Source organism: Oxyura jamaicensis, chromosome 1 (genome assembly GCF_011077185.1).
Source record: "Oxyura jamaicensis isolate SHBP4307 breed ruddy duck chromosome 1, BPBGC_Ojam_1.0, whole genome shotgun sequence".
Taxonomy (NCBI): Eukaryota; Metazoa; Chordata; class Aves; order Anseriformes; family Anatidae; genus Oxyura; species Oxyura jamaicensis.
The window spans coordinates 181,959,370-181,986,372 of NC_048893.1; the positions used below are offsets into that span (position 1 = coordinate 181,959,370).

General features: G+C 38.0%; 1 protein-coding gene across 11 annotated transcripts in view; it reads right to left on the reverse strand.

Annotated features, from left to right (window-relative positions):
* FRY (FRY microtubule binding protein) overlaps window positions 1-27,003 on the reverse strand; it is a 235,655-nt gene that overhangs the window by 105,302 nt on the left and 103,350 nt on the right. For all 11 annotated transcript variants that reach the window (XM_035324770.1, XM_035324776.1, XM_035324719.1 and 8 more), the window contains 6 exons: window positions 13,455-13,508; window positions 5,288-5,427; window positions 4,015-4,105; window positions 3,574-3,653; window positions 3,363-3,443; window positions 1,322-1,490 (listed from right to left, as the gene is read on the reverse strand). In XM_035324770.1, coding sequence (XP_035180661.1) covers window positions 1,322-1,490; window positions 3,363-3,443; window positions 3,574-3,653; window positions 4,015-4,105; window positions 5,288-5,427; window positions 13,455-13,508 — 615 coding nt within the window. The remainder of the gene's footprint in view (window positions 1-1,321; window positions 1,491-3,362; window positions 3,444-3,573; window positions 3,654-4,014; window positions 4,106-5,287; window positions 5,428-13,454; window positions 13,509-27,003) is intronic.

Sequence of the window (27,003 nt, forward strand, 5' to 3'; positions counted from 1 at the left end):
TGACGATGCATTGTAGGACAGACAAGAATTAATGTGGTGCTGAGATACTCCAGTGATGAGCAAGGTAGAGACCATTTGCATCCAAATTTTGAATCTACGAGAGCTGTATCACTGATTTCAATAGCAGTGAACACTGGACCCCAACAGTGCTGCACCACAGCAATCCAATGTCATTTACTCGTACTGCTCATGTGCTCTGACCAAACACTGCTTTGATATCTTGTCAGCTCTAGATAATTTACATGAAGACAACACAGAGTAAGATGCATTCACATATACTGAAACACAAGGTAAGAAGAAAAACAACCTTTTTCTGTGTTGTTAAGTATGACTTAAAACACATTACAAAGTTGAAATGTAATGTGATTCATGTTCAGGAACTAAATAAATGGATCCGTGTGCCTGTATATGTGTGCATTTGTATTCCAATATCAAATGCTTATTTGTGGGCATCTAACATTAAATATGGTTATTTTTACTCCATTGACACCATTAGTAAGATGATCTTTATATGGAGCTTTATATAAAACATTTCTCTTACTGAATGACTGGCTACAAACCCTGCAGCCATGAAGTTCATCCCAAGAAAAAAAAACAAAAGGGGGAATAAAAAGTTTAAGCTAAACAAAACTGCTGATGGGTTAGGACCTATCACATCTTACCAGATAGAAACTTGGACTACTTGAAATGTTTAAATATAGAAGGCTTTATTTCCTTTTACAGAATTATGTAATCTGTTGGTTTAAAGCATTCATGACAGACAGACTATGCTCTGTATTAGTGGTTTTCAAACTGGGTGGGTACAGAATGTACCCTAGAGGAAGGGGGGTGAAGGTGTGGTGAAAGGAGACAACACATCCAAGGGAAATTCCATCCAGCTTTTATCTCATTTCTTTGTCTCTTCCTTTGAGCCTTCCTCCATCAGGAGTCCCTGGCAACCATGTCAAGGGTGGAAAATTCACTCTGGATACAGTGAAAAATTGCAAGAGGTAGCTAGGCAGGGATACAGGGCAAGGAACATCTATGGAATGCCAGGGTAGGAGGTAGGGCATCTACTCTTTTTGCTGGAGAAAACCTTTTTTTGTTGGAGGGCAAGATGTGGGGACTTGGTTAAACAGCTGATGACAAGCTGGCATGGAATGATACACTCCTGAGCTTGGAGGCTGGAGCACTGAGGTTCAGAATGGGCAGAAAGTAGCTGCACATATATTTATGTGGGAATGATGTGCGGAAAATCTCCTGAAGATTTACAACAGGAAAGATGAAGGGGAGCCTGTTCTATAAGGTCTGAAAACCACAGTTCTATACTTAAGAATTTTACCTGCATAAACTGAAGAGAAGCTTCAAAGTCCTCCACAGGATACATCTTAATGCGAAAGAATTTCATTCCCATTATGAGACTGATAATGCTTTGAACTATATACGGGCTTTGTTCTTTATGCCGTAACTCTTTTAATTCTGCCATGAATTTCTTCTTTACAGCAGGAAATCTAAGAATTGGTTAACATTGGTTAGTCACAAAACAGTATAGTTTAATATTTGAAATGTATTGTAAGATATATAAATGGGAAAATGCCTACAGAAGATTCACCTTTGGTTGTAAAATATAATTTCAATCAATACGTGAATAAATTTCTTTTTACTTAGTTTTCATTTGCTTCTGACAAACTCAGAAAAAAAAGGAAGCATACTGCCTGATCTTAGTCCGGCTGGGTAACTACATCTTTTCTGTTATTTTCTTATCATGCTTCATTTTTACATTTGAGCTAACGATGTCATTAGAATGGCCTCCTCACACGTTTTCCAAAAATCCAAGATGAAAGATAGTTTCTTGCAAATACATGTGATGTTTTCAAAATAAAATGTTCAAACAATAACGATTAAAATATTCAGATAGGCCATTTTTGCCTTTTTTTATATATATATATATATATATAAAACAGCCATTACAGTAACATCTAAGCTTTAAGTACAACTTGGGATGAGGGCAGGGTTCAGTGACCATTTTTGATGGTCCAGTCTGCTGGAGGTGTCTTTTAAGACACACTATCCCTAAGAATCATATATAGGAAGATATATAACAAGACCTCCTGTCCTTTCTGAAACAAAATGAAAAGAACGTCATCTTCATGTGCAGGTGTAGCATGTAATACATTATCACCTCTGATAAGCAACACTGGAAAGCTGAAAGAAACCGGCTGGCAGGAAGAAGCTCTTTAGTGATAGTAACATCTTAGCAACACACTTCAGAACTGGAGGAGAAAAACAGTATTTTCTCTCCTACCTCTACACAGACGGTAAATATAAGTGTTCATGTATACTAGATGGCACTCCACCAGAGGACTCTGCTTCAGCTGCAAAAAACAATCTAATGTTTTATGGATTAATGCCCAATTTGGTCCTAGGGATTTTTTCCTGCTGTACCAAGAAAATATTATCTGCTTCTCAAGCTAACCCTGTTTCCTAGTGTCCATTCCCTTAATGATTATGACATCCTGGAGTACTGGAGAACAGGTATGTTTTGTCTTTGACAGTCAGTTTGGAAGTTTTAGATCCAAATATTAATTCCCCTGTTGTCTTTGAGCCAGCAAATTTAGAAGCCCAAGTAAGGTCTTAAGGGAAGTCCGTGAAAATTACATGATTTCCAGGCACTGAAATTGTTCTGACTACATCAAGCTAAAAAAAAAAAAAATGGTTAAGTTGACTGGTTTTGTAGAGTAGACTCTACAGCAACACCAAGAAGTCAGCAGACAGAAATCACTGATGCAGGTCTATGTTGGGGCAGTGGATTTTATCGTCTGCTTGGTTTGTACAGTAAGGGTACGATGAAACATTATATTGGGTACATGAGTACCTGAATCTGCCTGCTTCCATACTCAAAATCTAAGACCAGATTCCGTAGTCTTTTAAGTCATTACTGTGCCATTTACTCTAAGTGCATGACGAAGGATTCAGAAGCAATTGCATTACGTCTAAACTGAAATAACTGCAGAGACTTTAAAATGTTGCTATGTTGCTATAGCTATTTTTAGATTAGTCCAGCTAGAGAAAAAATAGCTTATAGGAAAAAAGATTAATTGAAATAGCTCTCTTCAGCCCTTTGGGGCTTCCATAGACGTCATCAGTGAGACAGGAAAAATAATGCTGCTGTAGTCTAGTTGAATTTATTCTGTATCATTGAACTAGATACAGAAACCTTGTGACTTAATGGACTTCTAGACCACCTGGATGAACAGAGGGCCGATGAGTTGAAATGATTTATTCATGCACTAACTCTTAAGAAAGTGAGAAAGTCAGAATATTCATATGCTAAGCAAGTAAAACTTAGATTTACATTATATATGGTATTCAATTTTACTTACTTTGCTTGAGCTAGTACACCTATTACTTCTGCATACAAATCTGCAACAATGTGCATATTTCCAGTGTTAGGACCAAGGTACCTACCAAGAGATAAGAAAGAATTTTGTTTGTTAGTCAGGTGGCTGAGAAAGCATGCCGCTTAAACCACTATGGCTAGGCAAGTCAGCAAGTAATTTTTTCACAGAATATTTGTATGAAAAAAAACCTTACCCTTCTTTGTACTTAAAGTGCTTGAAAGCCAAGTTAATAACATCATGTACCAAACTGTCTATTACAGGGTGAAGTGGAATCTGAAAACACAAAATAAAACATAAGCAGCACTATATACTACTCTTTAAGCTGCGTAGCTTAATGTTAGTATTCCTTCTGGGTATCTTTCCTACACAAATATGATACCAACCAAATGAACAGATAGCTAACAAAATAGCTGAAATGACCTAGCCATTTACAGTTTATTTAGTATTGAAGAGAAATACAATGTATTCTATATGTGCAAGAAAGACAGCAAAGAACAAGCATGCAGGATGTATCTCACATTTTTATTCGATTCTCAAGACGGAAAGAGAATCACGAATCCTGAAATTACATTATAAGATAAACTCTGTAATTTCCATTATTTACTAGTTAATGTATAATTGAGGAATTTCATACCTGTTTCAAAACTTCTATTAACACTAAAGAAAATATAAAATCAATAGCCAGGTCTCTTCTTTCCATTAAATAGTCCCTCTGTTGTTCATCGCTGCAAAATCAAAACAAGAAACACAGTAATTAGGAGATGAGTCATAATTCATGTTGTATGTCTTCTTCAGTTACACAAATATAGTTAACAGTGGACTGTATTCTACTTTCCAAACTGCAGCTGAGCATTTCAGAAAGTAATGCACTGAGATGCCCTTAAAAACTGAGATAAAACAAATCTGACTTGTTACATTCACCTTCTGTCAGATGTTGAAATGTCACTTTCCACTTTCTCTTTTTCTAGTTTAAATCAACAGAATACTTTTTCAAGGAAAAAAAAGAATAAAACATAACCAAGAAAACTTTTGTTGGCACCATCAAAATGATGGCACCAGTTAGGACAGTTCTCAATTACACTGTGGGGGCAAACATAAATTTTGTGCCATCAAATTCAGATTTAGACTTGTGATGGATTTTGAAAACTCCCTTTAAAAGTACCAATGGAGAATTGATAGCCAAAGTACATCCTCTTTTTGAAACTGTTCCAGGGATATTTTTCTAACATTGGCATCATTTACCATGTGTTAAAATGCATTCCTTGTGCAGAACAACACAGGAATAAATGTCTGAGGTGAGTAGCTTGCAATACAAATATAAAAACCATCTATAATTTGATCACAGTTTCAAGGTGCACTGAGAAGATGACACGAAATATACAACACAATTTGTAAAATTAAATATTAAAGAGGCAGTCCTGCAGTCCTACTAAGGCTGTTACCAATGATTTCAGTGAGATTTTTATTTGAGTAAATAAAATGCACCACAATTCTTTTAAACATTAAGTACTTTATGACTTCAATTGTATTTATGTGCTTATAATTAAGCATGCATTTAAAAGCTCTGCTTGATCAGTGTTGAAATAAATTATTTGAATTTGGGTTTTCTTGGTTTCACATTAACTGGAGAAAGGACTGTTATATGTACTATTTATAACAATTATCAATTGACAGACTGGCCTTGGTTCTCTGTTAAGCTGATTTTTCAACTACATTTTGGGTGGCATTCCTGAAGACCTCTATATATGAACAGATTGCCCTGTAACGGGCTCCTCTAACGGACAGTCAAGATAAAAAGAACACAAAAACATCTTTCAAGCAACTAAAACCTTACAAAAGCCGATGGGTGAAATATATTTTATGTTGGAATCTGTCAATAATGTATGCAAAGATACTCAAAATCGTACCTTTTGGATTTAGTGCTTGTTCTTGGTCTGTACTCGTGAGATTCATCTTCTATGCCATTCTGTCTTTTATACCAATCAAACAAAGTACGCAGAATAGAGGGCAGGCAATATTCTGAAAGAGAGCTCATTGAGCTTATTACCTATGGGGAAAATGCAACAAATCAAACAGTGTTCAAGCTTCCCCTACACCTTTTTAAAAGAAGCACAAATTCAATGTTTAGACATTTTCTTTCTTGTTTTCATCTGTTTTTTGAAGTTCTAAATCTATAGACCAATCTATGGAACCTAATATTCTGTATTTTCTGTTTGAAACATAAGCTGAAATACAGTAATAGTGTCAACGGCATCTTTTCATTGACAGTACTAAAATGCATAATGTATTAAAAGTGTGTATTGCATCTTAAAACACACCAGAAAATGACCTAGTTCTTTAAGGGGCATATTTTTATTCATTACACAATGTTGATTTGAGTTTGAGGACATTATAACGAACGAAAAAGGTGATGAACCAGCAGTACTGTCTCATGGGTTGTATCTGACTGCTGGATGTCCCTCCTGAAGCTCATAATAAATTGAGAAAACCCATGACCTCTGAAATAATCTTAGCCATCTGAACATGCAAATGCATCTTAGTGTTAGGCTTACACACCTGGTAATTTAGACTTCTTTTATATTTACACTTTCCTCCGTATTTGTGTGTACAAATAAGCAAAACATAGTTTAAAATCATTACTTAAAAGTCCCTGATTACACAGTTCCAGTGGCATACTGGAAAAGAATATAAACTGTATCACCACTTACAGGTATGTTACTGAACAAGTTGCTCCTGAACTATGACTTAATGACTTACATTTCCTATTACAGGAAACCATAAAGCTGCAACATATGAAAAAATGAAAAGCTGGGGTAAAAAACAACCATATGATTATCCAAGAGGACTATGCATGTGTTGCAACTGAATGTCCGCAGCTGCCGCATTTGTGTACATTTTAAGAAAAAACAACTATTTAAATGAATGAATTCCTGATTCGGAGATTTGTGACCACCTCGGGCTCATGTAGGGCTTGATCCTGCAAAGCGTTGAGTGCAGGAGCAATGTTCTGAGGTATGTACTTCATGTCAAGTACATTCATTATGTCAGTAACTCTGTCAGGTTTACCCATCTGCTGAAACTTAAACCAGCATGTTTGAGTGCTTATAGAACAAGAGCAGAGTCTCATGTCCCATATAAGACCAAGCTCAAGTGAAATCCTTGACTAAGACAAGACCACAAGTGGAAGACTGAGCACCCTGCTTACCGTTCCCAGCATCACTGAAGCCTTAACTAACAGCTTTTGTGGATGACAGTTTAGATAAATAACTCTGATCTATTTTCCAGCTTTTCTGTTTTGGGAATTTAACTCACAGTGATGTGGTCTAAAGTTTAGGAAACGTTTTGAGGATGAAGTATGATTGTTTTGATCGTCTTCTGGTCTTATGGCTTGAAATTAAATATGGAACATTAGAAAGTAGCACCCACTGCCCCTTCAAAATGAAAGTTTCCATAAAGGTATTGTTTTAGGAAGGCTCTGAAAACCGTCATTTCCAGTACATTTCATTACCTGAAATAAAAAACAAGCTGCTGTAGAAGGTGGCATGGAGGCACTAGTTGCAGCAGTGACAGGAGGCCTTTCAGGAAGAATTATTACAGTGGCCCAGGCTGAATTATAACAAAGCATTTACGTGTAAGACACTGGATAAAAACTTGAAAGACATGAATCTCCTATTGTCAGAGCAAACTATTCTCTACCAGCTCAGGATGCTCAGACATTTCAATCACTTCTCTATTGTTTTCAAGAACTCTTTCTGAAGCTGGCACAACAGCAGTTGTTAATTACGAATCGTGGTTACAAAATGTTTTCCTGAGGAAGACTATAAAACCCAGGAACAACAGCAGGGAACCCAGGAACAACAGCAGGGTTTTCCGAGGGAGGCATCGATTTTTAAGATCATAGCAAAGCTCGTAAGCAAAAAGTATATACTGGAAACCTAAATATCTTTCAAGAGACTGCAATATTTAACTGCAAGTAGAAAGTTGTTTCAGTCAGGTCTTCCTGCACATTCTCTAACACCAGTATCAATGCTCTTCTCTCAACCTCAGCTACTCAGTTTCACTCCCCGTGAAAAGTCAAAGTGACTCCTGTTAAACCTCCCCAGGCCGTACTTTCTCCGCTGAATTTACGGTGTGTGTCTTTAGCAGGGATAAAAGGTCAATATAACTTTTAAAAAAAATCTTTCTGTCATTGCACTTTTAAGACAGGAAGGAAGGGTGGAATGGGCAAAGACCTGGCTCTCAGGGAACAGGAAGGGAGGGAAGTCTAGCCAGCACGTTGGTTACTCAATCCTTTCATTTCTTGGAAGTAAGTCCAGGAGTGAGATGAATTCTAGCTCTGTGCTGCTCCTGAAAGGGAGTGCACAGATGTACAAATATGTCCCTGTTATACAAATGATCGTGTTCTTCCATCATAAATGAACCACCTACTGTATAACTTAAGGATAAGAAATCTGCACAAGTGTGGAGCTGTTTAAAACTTGTGTTCACAGAGCATTAAACATACTTTATGTAAATGCTTCGTATTTATTTTGGACTAATAAGTAAAAGTAAATTGAATGAAATCCTGCCCAGATAGTTTGATACAATTTATATACTTTCACAAAAATCTTGCTATATTGTCAAAATAGAATTATAAGAAATGTTTCCACTAACAGCAGAAAAATGATGCTATTTTTTTTATATGACATGTATGAGTTTCTGTGCCTGAACAGCAAATACATTTGAAACTGCAGTCAATTTCCAATATCATTGATTTCTTGACTTTTGTTCATATACCATATTTGTCAGTATGTATGTTAGATGTGCATTTGATTGTCATTTTTATAAGGCAGAAATGTAGTACTTCCTTTTTGCATAGTGTTGATTTATTTTTTTGCAAAACTATTATTATTACAGTGTCTGCATATTCTGTCTTCAGATCGTTGTGTAGACTCCAAATAATGGACATTTGGAGAGCGGTTTCACATGTTTCTATCAATCCTACTGAAAGCAGAATTTGATAGATGTTTTCTTAGCTTTATTTAGGATACCTATGGTTATGCAGCAACATTTTCCCTTCATTCAATGTTTTTTCCACCTCATATTTGTCTACAGCAAAACCCTTCTACTAGAAACAATACAGATTCAAGGAAAATAAAAGCTGCAATGAAATTCATGTTCCTTGAAATCAACTACCAAACAATAATGGGGCACAGTAAGAATGGGATTTTATATCCAATACATGAAGTTAAGGGGATGAAGTTAACACAATTTTTATTCCAGATAACTAGGCTTGCAGATGAGGGTGGAGAGATGAAGTGCACTAAGCTGCCATCAGAGCAGCTACCTGCTGGAATTTCTATTAGACCCTTGGAGACAAAGCATTTTTTTCCTGCAAATGATAGATTTCTAAATAAATAAACTCTTTAATGGAAATGTCTGTAAAATGCAACACTAGAAGCAAGTAGCACAGTTAAGTTTGTGTAAATTTTATTTCATTTACATCTCTGCTCTAAGGATTTTTGGGGGCAGTACTGCAAAGCCAAATGCCTCTTGGAATTGTTAGAACTGATAACTAATAAGTTGGACTCACTGGTTTTCATTTATGACCCTACTTATGTGAGTAAAAATGAGGATATTTTATAGCATAATTTTGCAGATGGGTAATTTCATCTACCTTGCTTATACATTAATTGCTATGATTATACTCCAGTGTAACTATTTATATGGAAGCCCATTTATTTTTAGTGTGCAACAAGTTCAGTTCTGATTGTGCTACCTTTAATTTTGCCTTCAGATTTATTTCTTTACACACTGCTTCAACCCAAAGCTCTGAACAGGAGCCGAAGGTTGTTCTATGACCCCATCAACAATTTTTTTTCTATTTCCACTATCACCTGTCCTGCAGGTGAACAAGGACAACGTGTAAGATGCAGTAAAAGGGAAAACACAAAGGGGGCCAACTGCAATGTAACTGTAGTGATGCTGGTATGATTATTCACTTACTACATCTAACAAATATAATTTTGGATGGGAATAATTATCTACCACATTTAGGATGTTAGGGAAATGGACATGATCATTAGTATGTTTCTTGGTGTCTTACTTATTTTTGGCACTTCCACATTTTTTATCATTACATTTTTACCTTGTTTTTTTTTAGCTTGATCTATTTCTATCTCCTAAAAGCATATAAAATGTTAAATTCTTCTGCTTTCCAACCTCTATTGTCTAACTTACTGCACTCCCTAAGAACAGAGTAGTTATAATTAAAATGAGCACAAACTTTTGAGCAGTTTGTGCTGAAACTCTCACAAAAGGCACTTCATGTAGACAGTTTCATATGAGAACTAAGTCTTGCTGTTAAATTTTCACTTCCATGGAAGTGCATGAGTAGGGCCAAAACATTATATTCATGTTGTATTTTTATATGGAAAAACGTCTGCATGTCAGTCCAAGAATACACAGTGCCTTTTTTGTGCTTCCAGTATTGCCAATTCACAGAACATTTATGTACTATGGTAAGAACAGAAACTACTTTAGTATGGGCTGAGAGAAGACTCATAAAAATGTCTCCTTGGGTGAGGATAAGCCTGTTGGATAATTATGGTTTTTTCCCAGCTTTTGATCTTTCCATGTACTGCAACTTTATGGTTTCCTGTAATAGGAAGTTTAAGTCATAGTTCAGTAGTACTATGTTTATTAACATTTCTGTAATTGATGACACAGAGCATGCTAATGCTGGAGCAGTAGTACTCTTTTCCAATAGGCGAGTAGTCAGTCTAATGAAGAACTTTTAAAACAGGATGTTAAATATACAATAAAGATATTTAAAACCATATATAAAAACTATATATTTTCCAGTATGTATTTTCTTTAAACACATGCACACCTGAAAAGGAAAATACAATCCAGTGTAAGGAATCCAGTTTGTGAGGCTAATGGTGAGATGTTCTACAAGTCAGGATAAGTCCGATTACATCATACATTGCTCAAGATGCTATTAAGAGTTGGAGGATGGTGATGCAACTGGCAGCCAGACAGAGCCCACAGGACAATACTGTCTGCTTACCTAGAGGCACTGATACTACATCCACAGAGAAAGAAACGGCGTTGTCTAGAATCGCCCCATCAGCTATGCCTGTGCACAGTCAGGACCCTAGGCCCTGGAGCTATAAGCACCAGCACCAATAACATTCCTAAAATGGTGTTTGAGAACAGCAGAAAAAAAGTCTGGTACTATAAGAGCCAGAGATAAAGCTGTTTAGGGGAAATAAACAATGCTTCAATGCTTTAAGAACATTTCAAGTGGTTCAGGGGTTTCAGTGTTAAACTTCACTCTAATTACTCTGGGTAGCTAAAGCTCCGTTCTGCTCATCCGAAGTTTCTGCAAAGTTTTTTTTTTTTTTTTTTTTTTTTTTTTTTTTTCTGGCTGTTTTTTTCCACCTCAGAAGCTGACCTGAAAAAGACCATTTTAAAATCAGGTCATGCCTTACTTTCACTGCTTTTCCATTTAGAGTTAGAAGATGCAGTTCAGATATTTTAAGCGGCTAGTGACCTGTTCGCTTCAGTTTCACCTATCAGTTTAATTTGATTTCAATAAAGACAATTTGTTTGAAGTCTTTACAATTTTAATTCTGCTCTGGGAAAATTAGGTTCCTTTGACAGTGTGTCATTTTTGATGGCTTCAGATAGAAAATCAGAATTATTAGACACCACTTCAAAGTTATGAGACACCCCTTGAAAACAGTTGTTCATGGGGTTCTCCCTCTTTTCCTCCTTCATTTCTGCATTAGAAATTGCAGGAATGTCATGCATGGCCCTTCCTGTTTTTGCTAGATGACTCTACATGGTTCCAGGAAAAAATACCAAAACTTTCCACACTTTACTTGGAAGGCAGAAGCAAGGGATTATCAACCTGGTCTTACGTAGAATTTTTAAATATTTGAGTTAATTTTAAAAATAAAACCTAAGTGGTTAGTTTTACAGATAGACCAGAACTTCATTTTTACTATCAGCAAAAATATCTGTCTTTTTGTGACAATTTTATAATGCTGATGTCACGTGCAAAACAGCTTTATAATACTGACATGTATTGACCTAATAAACTGAGTGAAATATGCCAGCTAAAGAAAGACTTTTTGCTCTATCTTAATGTCTCCAGCTGTGCTCTATGAAACCTATGACTTGTAAATTTTTGAATGAGTATCTGACTACTGTTAACCCAAACTAAAATGTTTTTGAGAAGTTTGGCCCATGTTCTTGAAAACAGGCTCATCAGACTGAAACATCTCAGGTTCCATTTTCCACTCAGTGGGCATACATCAGCCCAGGAGCACTCAAACAACTCAAAATGATTGTGTTGTTCAAGAAGAAAACATCATGAAACCTGAAAAGTGAAGCATTGCCAACCTCTCAGGCTGAGGCAGAGAGATAGCCTGAAAATGTCAATCTGGATGGTTTGTTTGGAAAATTTCAAGGAATTCAAATGAAGGTTTTCTAACAGAAAGTCTAAGGCAATCTCAGGTCTGTAATTTTTCTACCAACTCTCTACATATAGATAGGTTGGACTGCACATACACAGAAAAATACACAATTGTTATATATAATAAAATTTGCCTTTACTTATTGTCTGTATTTGTTGTTTCTCCCCCTACTTGCTGCCCCAGCATTCAAGGGAAAATGTTACAATTGGAAATACACAATTACATCACCCTAGGGAAGCATTCACTATCCTAACTAATTGATCTTGAATGAATTGTTCAATTTTCTATTTACCAGTAACTAGGAAAAGTGTAACTCTTCTAATTCTTCCTTGTAAAGGGCTGCAATTTGCCTAACCATGAATATTTAATCTAATCAAGGCCACCCATTATGTGTTTGTTTAACACACTGCAGGAAAAGTATCACAAGTTTTGCATATGGGTGGCTTAATTTGTTTTTCTTTCCCATTCATATGTGACACTCTTCCCACAGGAAGGGAAAAAAAAATAAAAATATGAAATTAAGTTCATAATACCACACACACACAAAAAATTCATTAGGCAGCTAGGGGTACTCACAAAGTAGCTTCCTTTAGGCTACAGTGGCTGCCTTCCCCAGGGGCTGTGGTCAGCAAAAGGAGGCAGGGAGCTCCCGTCTGCAACACAGCCACCCTGCTCTTTGCCTCCCGTTCTGAAAAGCCCTCTCAGCAGGCTGCCACCCCCTCACCCCCAAAAGGAGCCACAGAACAACCTAGAGAGTATCACTTTGTCAAGCTATAGTTACGAAGTGAGCTTTTGTGGATGCCAGTGGGTTCTCACAAAGAATCTCTGCTTCTGCTGCAATCTATCTAATGCGCCAGAAGACACAAAAAACATGGTTAAATCCGTTTCAGATTCTGAAATCCTACCCATACCTAGCCCCTCTCCCAAAGGTAAGTTAATCAGTGTGGTACCTGCAGCTTACAGCGTTAGCCGCAGCTGCTTTCAGAGATATGCTGTTGATGCTTATTCTTCAGTTTCCTTCTGCCCGATATTTCTGGCACCGCCGGCAGTGCAGTGGTGCAGGCAGCAATGGCCACAGCACAAAGGTCAGTGGTGGGAGCTGAGGCAGGAATTGTGGAGCAGCAAATAACTCTTTTTTTATACACACCTGGTGTTTATCCCTCTTTGCTGGGAGTGAGTTTTGGCAACCTTTATGCACCTTAAACTCTTCAACAACTACCTTTATCTCAAAACAGATTACTTATGTAGGATTTTTTCTGGATTTTTTTAGAGGCTGAGGTCCATGAGCCTGTTTCAAACACCAGATATCCCCAAAAGATAGAAAGTTTGCTTCAAAACCTCCATCAGAGGAAACAGCCAGGAAATAATGCATGACTAATATGCTGCAGAAACCAAGAAGTTCTATGGCAAAAATACTGAGTTTGGAAACAATGGAAAATACTCCTAATTTAAAACAAGAATGTTTAGGCAAAGCACTCATTCTGCTAAAGCACACTGACAGATTTTGCTTTTGTAGTGTGCTCTGACAGCATTATAAGGGCATTAGGCTGCTTTCCAAGTATTGTACATACCCTGGGGAATGGAAATAATATAATTTCAAATGTCTTACTTGATCAAACTGGGGGTCTTCTCCTCGTTGTAGAGATTTGGTCAGTGGCTTTTCCTAAAATAAAATATATTAAACATGTGTTATTTAAGATCAGTATTATGATACATTCTATCAGTTCTACTATTTTTTTCTGTTAGATTTTTACTCAAATAATTTCCCTTGTGATCTGTTTCATGCTGGAGATACTGTTTCATGTGCAAGGAAGACCTGGGCACACATTATGAACGAATACCAACAGAGCGTCTTAGGGTCTTTCAAAGAAAGGAAATAATTAGCCACTTATTACACCTGAGTTACTTGGTGATCACAGACTGACAACTATAAATTATGTTGAAATCATAAAAAGCACCCAACATTTTCTCTAGCATGTAACCAAGGAGCTGTACAGGATGAACCTTCTTGTTTCTACTTGGCAATGCAAAGACGGTGACACATATGCTGCATCACTGCACATACTGAAAGAAAGGTGATTTGAGAACAATCAGATACCATAGGGTTCATTTTAAATTAAGACAACTGTGGAAAGAGTGGCTATAATACATAAAAAATAAATGTATTTTTGCCTCATAAGCATTGATTTAATTTATCTCACAAATGTTAATCATTGACAGAAGCAGAAATGGAAGCAAATATTCAGGATGCATTCTCAGAGTATCTGGGGAGGCCAAAGAGAACTGCACAGCTCAGAAGGAGCCCCCACGTGTGAACGCCCTTTTACCTTTATTGCTTTTTGGCCAAGCAGGCTCAGTTACTGAGGCATGTATAAATACTCGGTACTCTAGATACGTACAACAGTATACAAAACATTAATCTCCTGAACCACAATGAAAATAAACAATACATGAAGGCAGACGTCAGTCTGAAAAACATGTCTATTCTCACCCCCAGTTCTGCACTGATTGTACTGCTTCTGGTGTCTGAGATGTGCCAGCTCCTTATTCTCATTCATCTGTAAATCTTTCTTTCTTCTACAACCACAAGGTCTAGGCTCTCCCACCAGATCAGCACGAGATTTTCTGTTCATCTTTCAGCAACCTATCACACTCATCAGCATCCGTTAAGGTATTCCTCTGCAGAAAAAGACCTCGGAGTACTGGTAGGCACCAAGTTGAACATCAGCACTGTGCCCTTGCTGCTAGGAAGATTAACGATACTCAGCAGGTAAAGAGAGGTGATCCTTCTGTTCTACTCAGCATTGGTGAGGCCACACCTGGAGCGATGAGTCCAGCTCTGGGCCCCCCAGTACAGGGGAGGCCTGGGCACACTGGAAGGAATCCAACAGAGGCCTACCAAGATGGTGAAGGGGCTGGAGCATCCCTACTGTGAGCTGGGGCTGCTCAGCCTGGAGAAGAGGAGGCTCAGGGGGATCTCATCCATGTCCCTAACTCCCTGAAGGGTGCAGAGAGGACAGAGCCAGGCTCTGCTCGGTGGTGCCCAGTGCCAGGACAGGAGGCCATGGGCACAGCCGGGCACCCAGGAGGCTCCCTCTGAGCACCAGGCAGCACTTCTGTGCTGGGCGGGTGACGGAGCCCTGGCACAGGCTGCCCAGAGAGGCTGTGGGGTCTCCTCCTTGGGGATCTCCTGGGCAGCCTGCTCTGGGTATCCCTGCTTGGGCAGGAGAGGTCCCTCCCAACCAACCATTCTGTGAAGTACCATCACTGCCAGGGGATCTGAGATGCAAAACAAGGAAAACTGTAAAGCTTCTGAGATAATGGAATGGAAAGACTTGAGACAGCCCAAAAGATTTCTATTATTTAATGTTGCTCTTTGGAGAAAATGTTGTCTAGTGTAATCTGCTGACTGATTTTGAAATTAATTATGCTGATACACTTAATGCCAGCTGGCAAGGAGGCTGACTGCAGGGTGACCGCAGTATCCCCTGACTACTTACCAAATAGAAAAATCAACAATTTTTTTTTCTACTGAGTCACTGATTTATCCAGGACATTCATCAATATTTTTCATTGTTGTCTCTAACGTGTCAAGTAATTTCTTCAGGCTACATTAATGACACAACACCTGGTAACTAGAACTCTATGATGGATTATCGGTAATGAACAAACAGTCACATCGTGTAGCCCAGTAACAGACACATGAAACCAGTCCACTGTCCTCCTCCTCAATCAAGTAACTCAGTGCTACTCTACTGAGGTCTGTCTCATGGGTGGATAATACTTCTTTTGTCTACTGCTCACTGAAATGGAAAGTAGATCATCTGTCAAAATGATTGTTCAGTTTATTTAAAAGCAAAAATGTTCTTAAGCTTTCATGTGTCCTGTACCAAACCAATGTCTGGTGAATTGCTGCAGTTTAGAGAAGACTGTAACTTTTTTTTTTTTTTAATTTCTAGTTTTCTGATTGTGTTACAGAAGTCCTATGTTACTGCAGAGAAGTTTCTTAATGCCTGTTGCAATAGCTTCTAGACTTTGGCATCCAGAAGCTTTGTGTTATTCTGCCTGATGCTGCAATGCTTGGCTTGCAAAGCAGAATCTAAAATCCTGCAGAAACACTTTCAGTGTTTCAGGCAGGAATGAAGTGTGCGATTCCTCATTACATGCTTGTTTGTAAGATGGCCACAGTTCAAAGATACAAAACCTGCCCTGGGAACCTAAGTCTGGAGCTGCAATCCTGAAAATGTCCTAGTCATCTGCTGCCTGAAGCACCGACAACTCACAGATACTTCAGTTCCCCTGGGTGGTGCCTCTCAGTTAGTGAAGGTCCCTCCTTTTAGGAAAGGCAATATAACTCATTTCTTACTCTCCTACAGGCCACTACACCAGAGCTTCCTAAACTGTGGCACATTCACCCGAAGGAACAGCTCACAGGCTGTGCAACAGACTTGGAAGCAGCAGAAGGCAGCCCTGGGATGGAGACAAGCCAAGGACACCCAGCAGAAGCCAGGAATGGTTCTGCTGCTCTGACTTCCCAACATCTCCGGTGTAAGGCTTTTTCTTCCCTTCATCCCATCCTGCTGTTCCCGTCTCTTCCCCTTTCTTCATGCTCTTGCCAGGCAGCTGCTGCTGCAGCTGTCTCTGCCTCTTCCTCATTCCCTGCTCGGGGACCCGGCTGGCCCCACGCTGACCACATGAAGCTGCAAACACCACTGTCCTAGCGTTGAATACCAGAAGACAGGAAGGGTATTTCCTGCTATCTGGAACAGCCTTCCTGCTCAGCCTTACCTCAACTATGTGCGGGTGCTTCAAGTGTCCTTTGAAAACAGCATTTTTTTTTTCTCTATGCAGTATGCCTCTTCTCACCTGCTGTAAACAACTTGTAACAGCCTTACAAATCCTACCACTCCATTTTACGCAGTGTTTTCATCATCACTGCTCTGGCAGTACCTATGTAAAACATTTTTATACTAGTGGTAGACATTTTCATTATATACCAAAGCTTCAAGACCAGCAAAGACATGGTTAAGAAGCCTAATAAAGTGAAATTGCCTATGAGTAAATGTTTCCACAGCACTCTATTTACCCTGGAGATACACTTATTTAAAAGTTTTTAAAAAATCCTAAAAACATTTTCCAGCCTCAAGGCACTATTTTATTTTTATTTATTTTCTTGCCCACCCAATTCACTAATGGCAAAGAGGGCCTTTTATATGGTGAGTTGACTCTGCGTCTCGGTAGCTGTAATACATCCTACAGAAATGTCTTCCAAATCTGGGATGAATAGGTAGGCTGAATTTGGAGCCAAAGCCTACAACCACAAAATATGAATAAAGAAAGTTTTGATTAATCTGAAAGAGACTATAGCTTTCTAGGCTATAAAAAACATCAGAAAAAATCAGAAGAATGGAGTTTCAATAATAACATTCCCACTTTTAATCACTAAATTAAACATCCTTATTTCTTCTTTGAAGTGCTGCCTTCAATTGTATACTCTATATTTGTTCACACTGGAAACTCCCGTGATAAGAACAGGCATCAGAGATAAGAAGGAAAGATCAGCAAAGACAAATTTTTCCTTTAATATTTGAAAACATATTTTTTCAATAAATAGTATCTGAACTTTTTGCATCAACAATGCTTACAGAACAAAATGCTCACCTAAAAATGAGGTTCCTTTCTCTGCCTCTTTGCTAGAACATTATTAGAATCTAGTAAAACAGAATATGTTGAATATGCAATGGCAAGTGTATGTTTTATTATATTTGCAGATATTGACTAAATATAATATATATATATTTTTTAATCTAAAAAGTAACATATCAGTCAACACCCTATTCACATAGTCACGCTAAAACATTTCTCCACAGATGTCAGGTACTTTTAATGGTTAATACATTAATGCTTTTTCAGGGATGCTACACAAATATAATTGGGTAAATTTGCACAGGAATAGCTTTTCTGGGCAACCTGTCACAGAACTGAATGTTCAGGGAAACATGAAAACAAAATGATGTTGTAGCGTCTATTAAACTTTACTATGTCTCTGTGTTATAATGATATATAATGCCACTTCAAGTTATTTCTAACCTCTGCAACCATTAGGCACATTATTCCTATTAAAGTATAGCTGTGTATTGCATTACTGACTGCGATAAAACCCATCCATACTCCACTGAATATTCTGCTGTGATGGAAGAGTTACCAAAAGGAAACAGCAGAAGATCGGACCTTTAGTTGTAAAATGGAGTAGACACAGACCACATCCAACTACTATAGCTAATATATATATAACATACATGTATGCACTATCTTAAGTACCAAAGAAAAAAAAACAAAACCAAGCATAATTCTTTCCTGCTTATGATGAGTGATCACAAAAACCCTGACAGAAACTGCCTATCCTTGTCATATATTCTTTTCGGCAAGAAAGGCCGGTGGCCGGCATCTCATAGGAAAAGGTCTGCTCCAAACACAGCTGGATCAAACACGCCAGATTTGTCATTTTGCCATTGGTTGTTTTGTACATACAACAACCAGAAAACATATCGCTGTCAATCTCGTGCTCAGGTGGCGTGTAAACTATTCCCTGGATCACGCAGGGGAAAATGCCTTGGTGTCAGTTTGCTTCTGCAGGCTGCGCACGCAAACCATTATCCCACAGAGGAGCACCGACCCTCTGGACAGAGCTGTAACACAGGGCTGAGCTGACCTACCAGCCAGCTGCCTCTAAAGGGCAGTTTTGTTTCTCTGGTCCCTGCCCGCTTTTCTGGTCCTGTGCTCCTGCCTCCTCCCTCGTCTGCTCCCTGCTGATCCTCCTCTGAGCAATTTCACACAGCTGAACTCACCAGGGGCATTTCCTCCTGTTTTGCCCTCTCCAAAATGCGTAGAGCAATCTATGATCCCTTAAATTAAGCTGTTGAACTGAAAATAGTTCTAAACTTCTCTTGAGAGAATGCTCATCTCTAATGTTACCTTTTTACTATTTGGAAAACCCTCTGACCCTAGGAGCCTAGTTAATTTATACCTAAGCAATTAGAGAGGCAAGCTTTTTGACTCAAAATCTGTTTACTCTGATAGTCTCCCAAATGTCAACCACCTGGAGCTCCCACCAAGCAGGCAATTAGTGTCCTATATTTTCACAACAGTTCTCTGCATGTCAGCAGGTCATCGTGCATAAAAATACAAATTGCCAGTTCAGTGGATGACACCAGAATCTCTGATTTCCTTTGTTGCTCTGCTCAGCATTAATTATCTATCAGATACTTCTGGTAAGAGGCTGTGTCAGTGATTGTGGTACACAGTGAAATAAGCATTATAGGGTACTCGGCAATGGTTTAAATCATCACATCAGGAATTACAGGCTAATTTTTGCCTGACTATCACATTCCCTGCAACAGACATTTTTAACCTATACTGTCTATTAACAAGATTAAAAGCTGGACACTCAGGAATTTTGGTCATAACCGATGTATCAGCAACAAGCCAAAGATGTATCAGATCAGATTTCAGTAGTAATACTACTATTACTAGTATTACTACCAGTAACTTCCCAGCAGAGTGAAGAGAGAAGAAACTGAAACATATAATTATTTCCCAACCATTAGATGTGCAGTGAAGAAACTAGCACTGTAACTTTCCCCAAATAATATGAAACTTGGAAAAAAAAACAACACACACACAAAAAGCAAGTATGAAAGTTTTTTCTCTTTTCACTTATCTTGTGCAAACAACTCAAGAGCACTGACATTCTTACCTGATCAGTAAAAAAAATCCCAGACATGCCCTCAACTCAATGTTGATAATAAAGGGTCACTAACTTTAAGTAAAGGTTAAGTGCTGTTACAGAGATATTCGGGTAACTGAAAAAAAAAACACACTCAAAACCAAAAACCAACAACAAAACAAACTAACCTACTGCTGCCAGCATTTGTATTTTCTCTAATATTTTTCTGTTGCTAACTAAGATGCTTTCTCGTATGTAGGAAGGAGAAGGATCCTCTTACAAAGGCATTTTGAGCTCAAATACACTGATGGCTACCAATGGACTAGTTCTGAAAGAAAATACTTTAAATGCATACCTTTTTTTGTTAGGAAAAATTAAAAGAGTACAAGTGATGACTTCATGGAAATTTGAGCTGAACTCTAGCACAGTCAAGAGACAAAGTTTTATTGGCTGCTTATTTTAAGAGTTTTGTGTTAAGAGGAATGCTTTATTAAGATTGTAACTTAATGAACCCACAATCATATCAAAATCCTCTATCTGAACACATGCAAGTTGTAAAACCTGGGCTAATGTCATAATACTTCCCCTTGTTTTTCCTGGATTTTAATTATTCCAGCTACCACAGTGATCGATCTTCACTCCTAAAACAGTTATCAGCTTAACTGATGTTTGATTGGCAACGTGAATACACAAAAACCAACCGACCGACCAACCAAAGAAACATTTTAAGTCAGTCCTTGCTAAACTAACTGAATGATAGTCATGAAATGAGAAAGGCCTGGGATAGGAAGCAGCAGTAATAAACTGTGGTGGAGCTGGAAACCAACATGGCTATTACATCTTAAAGCCTGACTACAGCAAGACACAAATCCCTGTATGATGCATTTTCTTCAAGGTAAGCAAGATATACAGTAATTATTTCTCAAAAAATATCAAAATAAATACAGATTTCTTCTGTTGGTCTTTGTGCTAAAATCCATTACAACATATTTTCAGAAAAAATGTTTCTTCATAACAAGAACATGCTCAGAATACAGACATCCAGAGCAAGCTGTGCTGCAGACATACACTGTTTCCACGTTTCCCTCAACATGACGCCACGAAGAAGGCCTTCTGAAGACATCATCTAAGAAATAATGATACTTTATAAGGCTTCAGTCAAGAGTGGGCTCATGATATGCAGAATGAGACTTTGAGATCTTGAGCCTGTGGGATTGTAAGAAACACAATGCTCTGAAAAAGCATTTGATACGTGAATTTGTAAGTAACTTATTTTTCGCATACTAAGAACAGAGATCTGGAATTTCAAATCCACTATAAGACCTTTGCAACAGAATGTTATTCAGCGTCCTGTTTCAGCTGTTTACCAAGGTGGCTAGGCACTTTTCATCAGCCAATATATGTATTAAAAAAAATAATCAGGGGGATGCATATAATAATCACTTTTATGAAGTGAAGGTTGGTTGGAGAACAGGTAACTGTGACATAGAAACACTGAAAAATCCAGTGGTAAATTGATTATTACAAATGTGCCATCCTCACCTTCAGGCACATCTACTGCTGATGGTGAGAGCAACGCTCCAGGGAATTGGGCGATCTCTGTGTTCCAAGCAGTGGGCAAGTCTCCTTCTTCTAGTACATTTATAGGTAGCTACTAAAATACTGTAAAAATTGAGGGATTGGGAAGGGTGGGCAAGTTTCCTATGTTTGTGAGCCTTGGAAATGAAAACTGGATTGGAACTAGACCTCTGCTAAAATGTAGAACAGGAATATGCAGAATGCTGGGCTGGATGCAGACATCCAGAGTATCCTACTAACAGGCAAGAGAGACAGAGCAGGTCCAGACGAGGGCCATAAAAGTTACAAGAGGGCTGGAACAGTGCTCCTGTGAAGAAAGGCTGAGAGAGTTGGGGTTGTTCAGCCTGGAGATGAGACAGCTCTGGCACATCTTACTGCAGCCTTTCAATATATAAAGGGGGCTTACAAGAAGGAGAAAGACTTTTTACCAGGACCTGTAGTGACAGGACAAGGGGCCAGTTAAAAGGCTGGTCTGAGACGATTGTAATACAGCTTCCACTTTCTGGTCAGTGGCAATAACCAATATCCTTAAATGATACAAAAACGTGCTTGGGGGCACGTGGCAGATTCTCTGCTATTAATTGCAAGCATCAGCCAACACGTGGTACAGTGCGGCAGCCTCAGTGACCTTGGATTGAATCTCTGTCTTCCAACATTAAATCCTCTTAGCGATTTGAACCATCACATGCACCATTGACTATCCTCCAACTATATCTGTGCAGAAGTGAGGCCCAGGGACAGTGAGCATCCTGGAAAGTTCTGCTGTTGGAATGAGATATGAAGCCTCTAACTTTATTTTGCCCTTGTGCCCAGCTGTGGAAACTCAGAGAAAGCTCCTGTTGATATTGCCTGGCTCTAAAACGTATTGGTGTTGTCATGGACCTGCATATCACTGCAAATGCACATTCCAATGGCTGTACAAAAATGTGTCCTTTTCCTTCCTGTTTGCTAAAATGATGTGAACTTTCCTCCCAGTCTCATATGGAAGCTGGGATCTGACCCCTCTCTCCATTCTCCTGAACTCACTTGATTACTTACTAACCCCTACATTTGTCTCTTCCTCTAATTCTTTCTCCAGCTGTCTTTCACATGCTTTGTCTCAGTTCCTGTGTTTTAATTTTACAGCATGTTCCTCCAAACTACACAGAAGATATCTCGTCTGTGGCCACTGCTTCAGTCATACAAACCTTTCCAGGTCTTCCAGGAAGGTAACCGTCCTGAGGTTCAAGACCCTAGGACTACTGCTCTATACTGTTCAGTGCTAGGCTTCTGCTACAGGTCTCAGCCTGCAATATGCATCAAGATAAGTAGAGGGGCATATTTTTTCCTGAGGTGATGAGTGAAAGAGTAAGAGAAAGCCCTTTATGATTTTGGATTTGTCTTTGCTATAGATGATCCCTATATTCAGTATAGAAGCTTCATTCCTCTACACTTTTCTTCCTTTACATCTTTTGGGTAAATGGTGAGAACTTGCAGATTTCATGGATAATCTCTCCCGGGTTCAGGTGCCTCTCTCTTCTGGAGGAAAAGACAAGCTGATCTGGCTCAGCTTGCACTTCATTATCACTGACAGATCTTCCGTGTGTAAAGGAGAGTTTGGGAAGACCACAGTGTACTTCAAAAGCCAGTGAAGTTCCAAGAAAATTCAATCATTGAAGAAGGAGAGAGGGATGATGAGACCATGGCTATGCTGAACTGATTTCTTGAAACATAAGTTAGCTGCTGGAAAGTCTGAGTAAAGAGAAACAAACCCAAGAGGACCACCCACGCAAAAAATAAACTTAGTACTTTGATATGGCTGGAAATTGAATAAAATACTGAGACCAACTGTTAGTCTAAAAAAGATGACCTGTGATACAGTCAGCCAATGACCTGCAGCTAAGAAACCCTGCTGAGCTGACAGCTGCTGGGAGCAATAGAAGATGGGGCATCCTCCTGAGGATGCTGACTGACAGACATGGATCTGTTCCCTTCAGCAAGCCTCTTCACGAGTCCACTGTAACAGATCTTAGTGCTCCTTAAAGGGATGCTACATGCAGGTTATATGTTGACTAGTTAAAGTAAGATTAGGTGTGGGTGCTTTGACTTTATTATGAACTGGAGAGAGGTCAGCACAATATAATAAAGTAAGGGAGAATTTCTAAAGAATCATCTTAAGTACTTCACAGACAACTGTCATAAGAATAGATAATTACTCTTAATGTCCTGTGCATTATTCGTCACAACTGGATCTAAAAGAACGAATCCACTAATATGTATTAAGACAAATTCTAAATAGAGAATTCAGTAGAAAAAAGACAGTTATGATATATTAAATACAGAATTATGACATTATATTATGAACTATGAACATGTCAGGGTTGGGATGGATTTCCCACGTATGTTTTACAGAATGTTGAGTACTACAAACAATAGTGGAATAAAAAAATTCCATTAATTCCATTAATTCCGAGTGACAGAATCCTTGATACAAAATGACACAGAGGTGAATAGGGCTGGATGACAATAGGTATCTGACATGTTTGTAGCACCATTTACAAGGTCGTAAGGAGCATACTTTTTTTAAGTGCAGAGAGAACAGCATTTTCAACATGTACCTGCATAAGGCTATTCAAATAACGTTGACTTCTTTTCAGTTTATCTAGGCACACACATACTGAGTGTATGGCCAGAAGCAGTTTGCCTTGCCTGTTTTCCACAAAATTACTTGTTCCAGATATTAACTCCTGTCTACGTGCTGTGGATCCCATACACCTGTGTTGGACAAACTATTCATGAGGATTTCAAATGTAAAAAACACATAATGCTAATGCGTCTCATCATAAATGAGAACAAAGGAGTCATTCCTCATGTGATGTAGCGGGAATTTTAGTTCACATAAAACAGAAAATTCTACATTAGAGCTATGTGCTAAATTTGCTTGATATTATTATAGCCTACTTAAGTCTTACTAGTTATCACCATCCAGTCCTCAAAAACCTTAAAAGCTTCTACATCATTTTCTACCAAATCAGTCCATAGCATATTTCTTCTGCAATGCCTAGAGACAGTTAAGCCTAGATTAAAGCTAATCAGACAGCCATGACAGTATACATGTTGGTTGGTCAGTCTTTGCAAAAAGCTAACCAACATTTTCTATCTTTGCAAAATTACTTGCATTTTTCTTACCCTTTTGAAGTCTTTCTAACCACCTGCGTGGCTGTTATCACCAGCCCTGTTTTGATATAGGTCTATATTTTAAAGTCTTTGAGCTTCTACTGAAATGGAAGTAATAAATACACTTGCATCAACCACAATGATGCCTTCATTTTTTTTCCAAAGGCCAGATAAACCTAGCTAATAAAAGGAGAAGGGTTTTGGCAGAATACATGAATATGTTGACAGTCCTAACCCTGTAATAAATAAATTCTCTTCTTCAGTTCAGTAATCAGATAGAGAGTTCCTGAATTTAGACAAGCTCGGTAAAAGAAGATGCTTGCAGGAGAAAAGCATAATGAAAGTTTACCAACAGCTAAATTAACCATTAACCACTGTCAATGCCTGTAGCTCACTATGTTTTATCAATGCCTACAGCTGTGTGTAAGTAATGCTGAAAGCCGTATTTAAAGATTAGCCTGATCAGTATGCACAGGATGAATTATTACCCTAAGTGATAATCAACACTCCTAAAAAGGAAACTATTTTCTCTGTTGGTTTCTTTTTTCTTACAGCATTATGATACATAAACACATTTTATCATTTGAACTGGCAAAAATATTTCCTTGGCTTCTTTATTTTTGCTTCACTGTAAGGTCACCACCACTCAGAAAAAATCTATGGCACTAAAATATCAAATTGTGTTTGTAAATGAAGCAATGCAAAAAAGATTTGTAATATAAACTGATAAAAATGTAAATGCAAATGCAGTCAGCTGTGAAAAATGGTCTACAGAAATAAGGATTAATATTTGTTATAAAAATTATTTACAGAAAAGTATCAGAATTATTAAAGGTTATCAAGAAGAAATGATTTTCATTTGATTGCTTTGAATTTAATTGTATAAACTGGAAAATCCCTTTTAATTAATTCTGCTGTCAAATACCTTTAACTTGGACTAATATAACCTGACAATCTGCGTGTAGTAGTTTAACCATTAAAAATAAGCGACATATTTGTGAGCTTAGTGTAAGTACTGAAATGTTTGTTTCATTTCAGATACCCTAAAAAGGTGAAAAATTTGTCCTGAAATTATAAATTAAATATTCTCCCAGCAAAGTAAAAAAAAAAATCACATCTGATAACAAAAGGTTTCATTTCTAACTTGTTAGTCAACATTAGATTTATGCCTAGAAAACACGTTAACTGGGGAGTGCATTTTTTATGATGACCGCTGCCAGGTCCAGTTACCAAAATGTCAAATCACACTGTCATGACAGCCAAGGCAGCAGGAGGAGTAGGTGACATTGTCCTGTGCCTTCCTGCTGCTGGAATCTTGCTGTCCCAGCTGAGATTTCATGGGGCTGCAGGAGGGACTGGGTAGAGTGCCCTTAACTGCTGCCCTAGAAAATAGCAGGCATCTTTTATGCCTTGCTAGCATCTGCTGCTCTTGGCTGCAAACAAATTTGATTTTCCACCATCGTTGTCAGAAAACTGTAATTTACAGTTGGGCTCTGTGTACATCACAAAAGAAAGAGATGGATGTATCAAACAGGTCAAAGAAACAGAGAGAAAAAAATTCATAGAAACAACAATAATCAGAAAGGATAATTAGGCAAAACCTGTGCATGGAAAGATTTAGACAAAAAATGCATCAGTAAGTTTTTAATTTAATCCTGTAGAAGCTTCAGAGCTTGAATCTGAGATAGACTTCATGATAAAAGAGAGGAAAAAGCAATTATATATACCGATCATTTTAGCTTCTCTAAAAGATATCTTAAGTATTCATCACTCATTATAAAATTAAACTGTCACATCTTGTAATGACTTAGAAAATTCAGACTAGAAATATCTCAGTGCTAGAGTACTTAGCAAGTTTGATTTTCTTTGAAGTACAATTGAGTTTAATTAGAACAGAATCTTCAAAGAGTTCACCAATTGACTACCTATTGTGAAAAAAGGCGAAGGGTGGCTCTGCATCACCAATTTATAATCTTTGTTTTGCAGATCCCTTGAATTTCCTGGTCAAAATTTTAGTCAATGGAGTAGAAAGGTGTGATCAAAGCAGCAAGACATCTAACAGCCACCCCACAAACAGGCTGAACTGAACTTCTTAGCCACTTTTCCAGAATAATTTTTGACATTTTCACTGTCATTTATTACAACCTAATTAGTTCAAGATCATTTTGACTGAATGTCTACAAAAACCTGCTTGCACATTCGTCACAGTCAGTCTCAAATAGCAGTATGCCATGGCTTATAAGTCCTATTAATATTAATAAGATGTGAATATGACAATGAATTATTGTTGGTGTCTCACAGTTAGAAATATGCACAAAAACTGTTGACAACAAGAAGGTGAAATTCTAGTCCTCTGTCATAATTTTACATTCTACACTGAATTTGCTAAATAAAATTTCACTGAACAATCCCTGGAAAAAAGATCAACATTCAGATATTCATCGTTTCACGAAGAGACAAAAAAAAAAGTATCAAAACACAGCAAGTCTAAATCATATTAACATAATGTGAAATGGGAGTAAATCAGGGTCATTGTTTCATATCTGTGCCTGAAATATTACATGCAAATACAGAGATAGTGTTTATGAGTTACAGAGGTGCCCCAAGGAAATGATGCTCTCAGTCATGGTCATGTTGTTGTTTCCTGGATCTTGTATGTAATTTCACAATACATTCTGTCTGAAAATTTTAAACATCT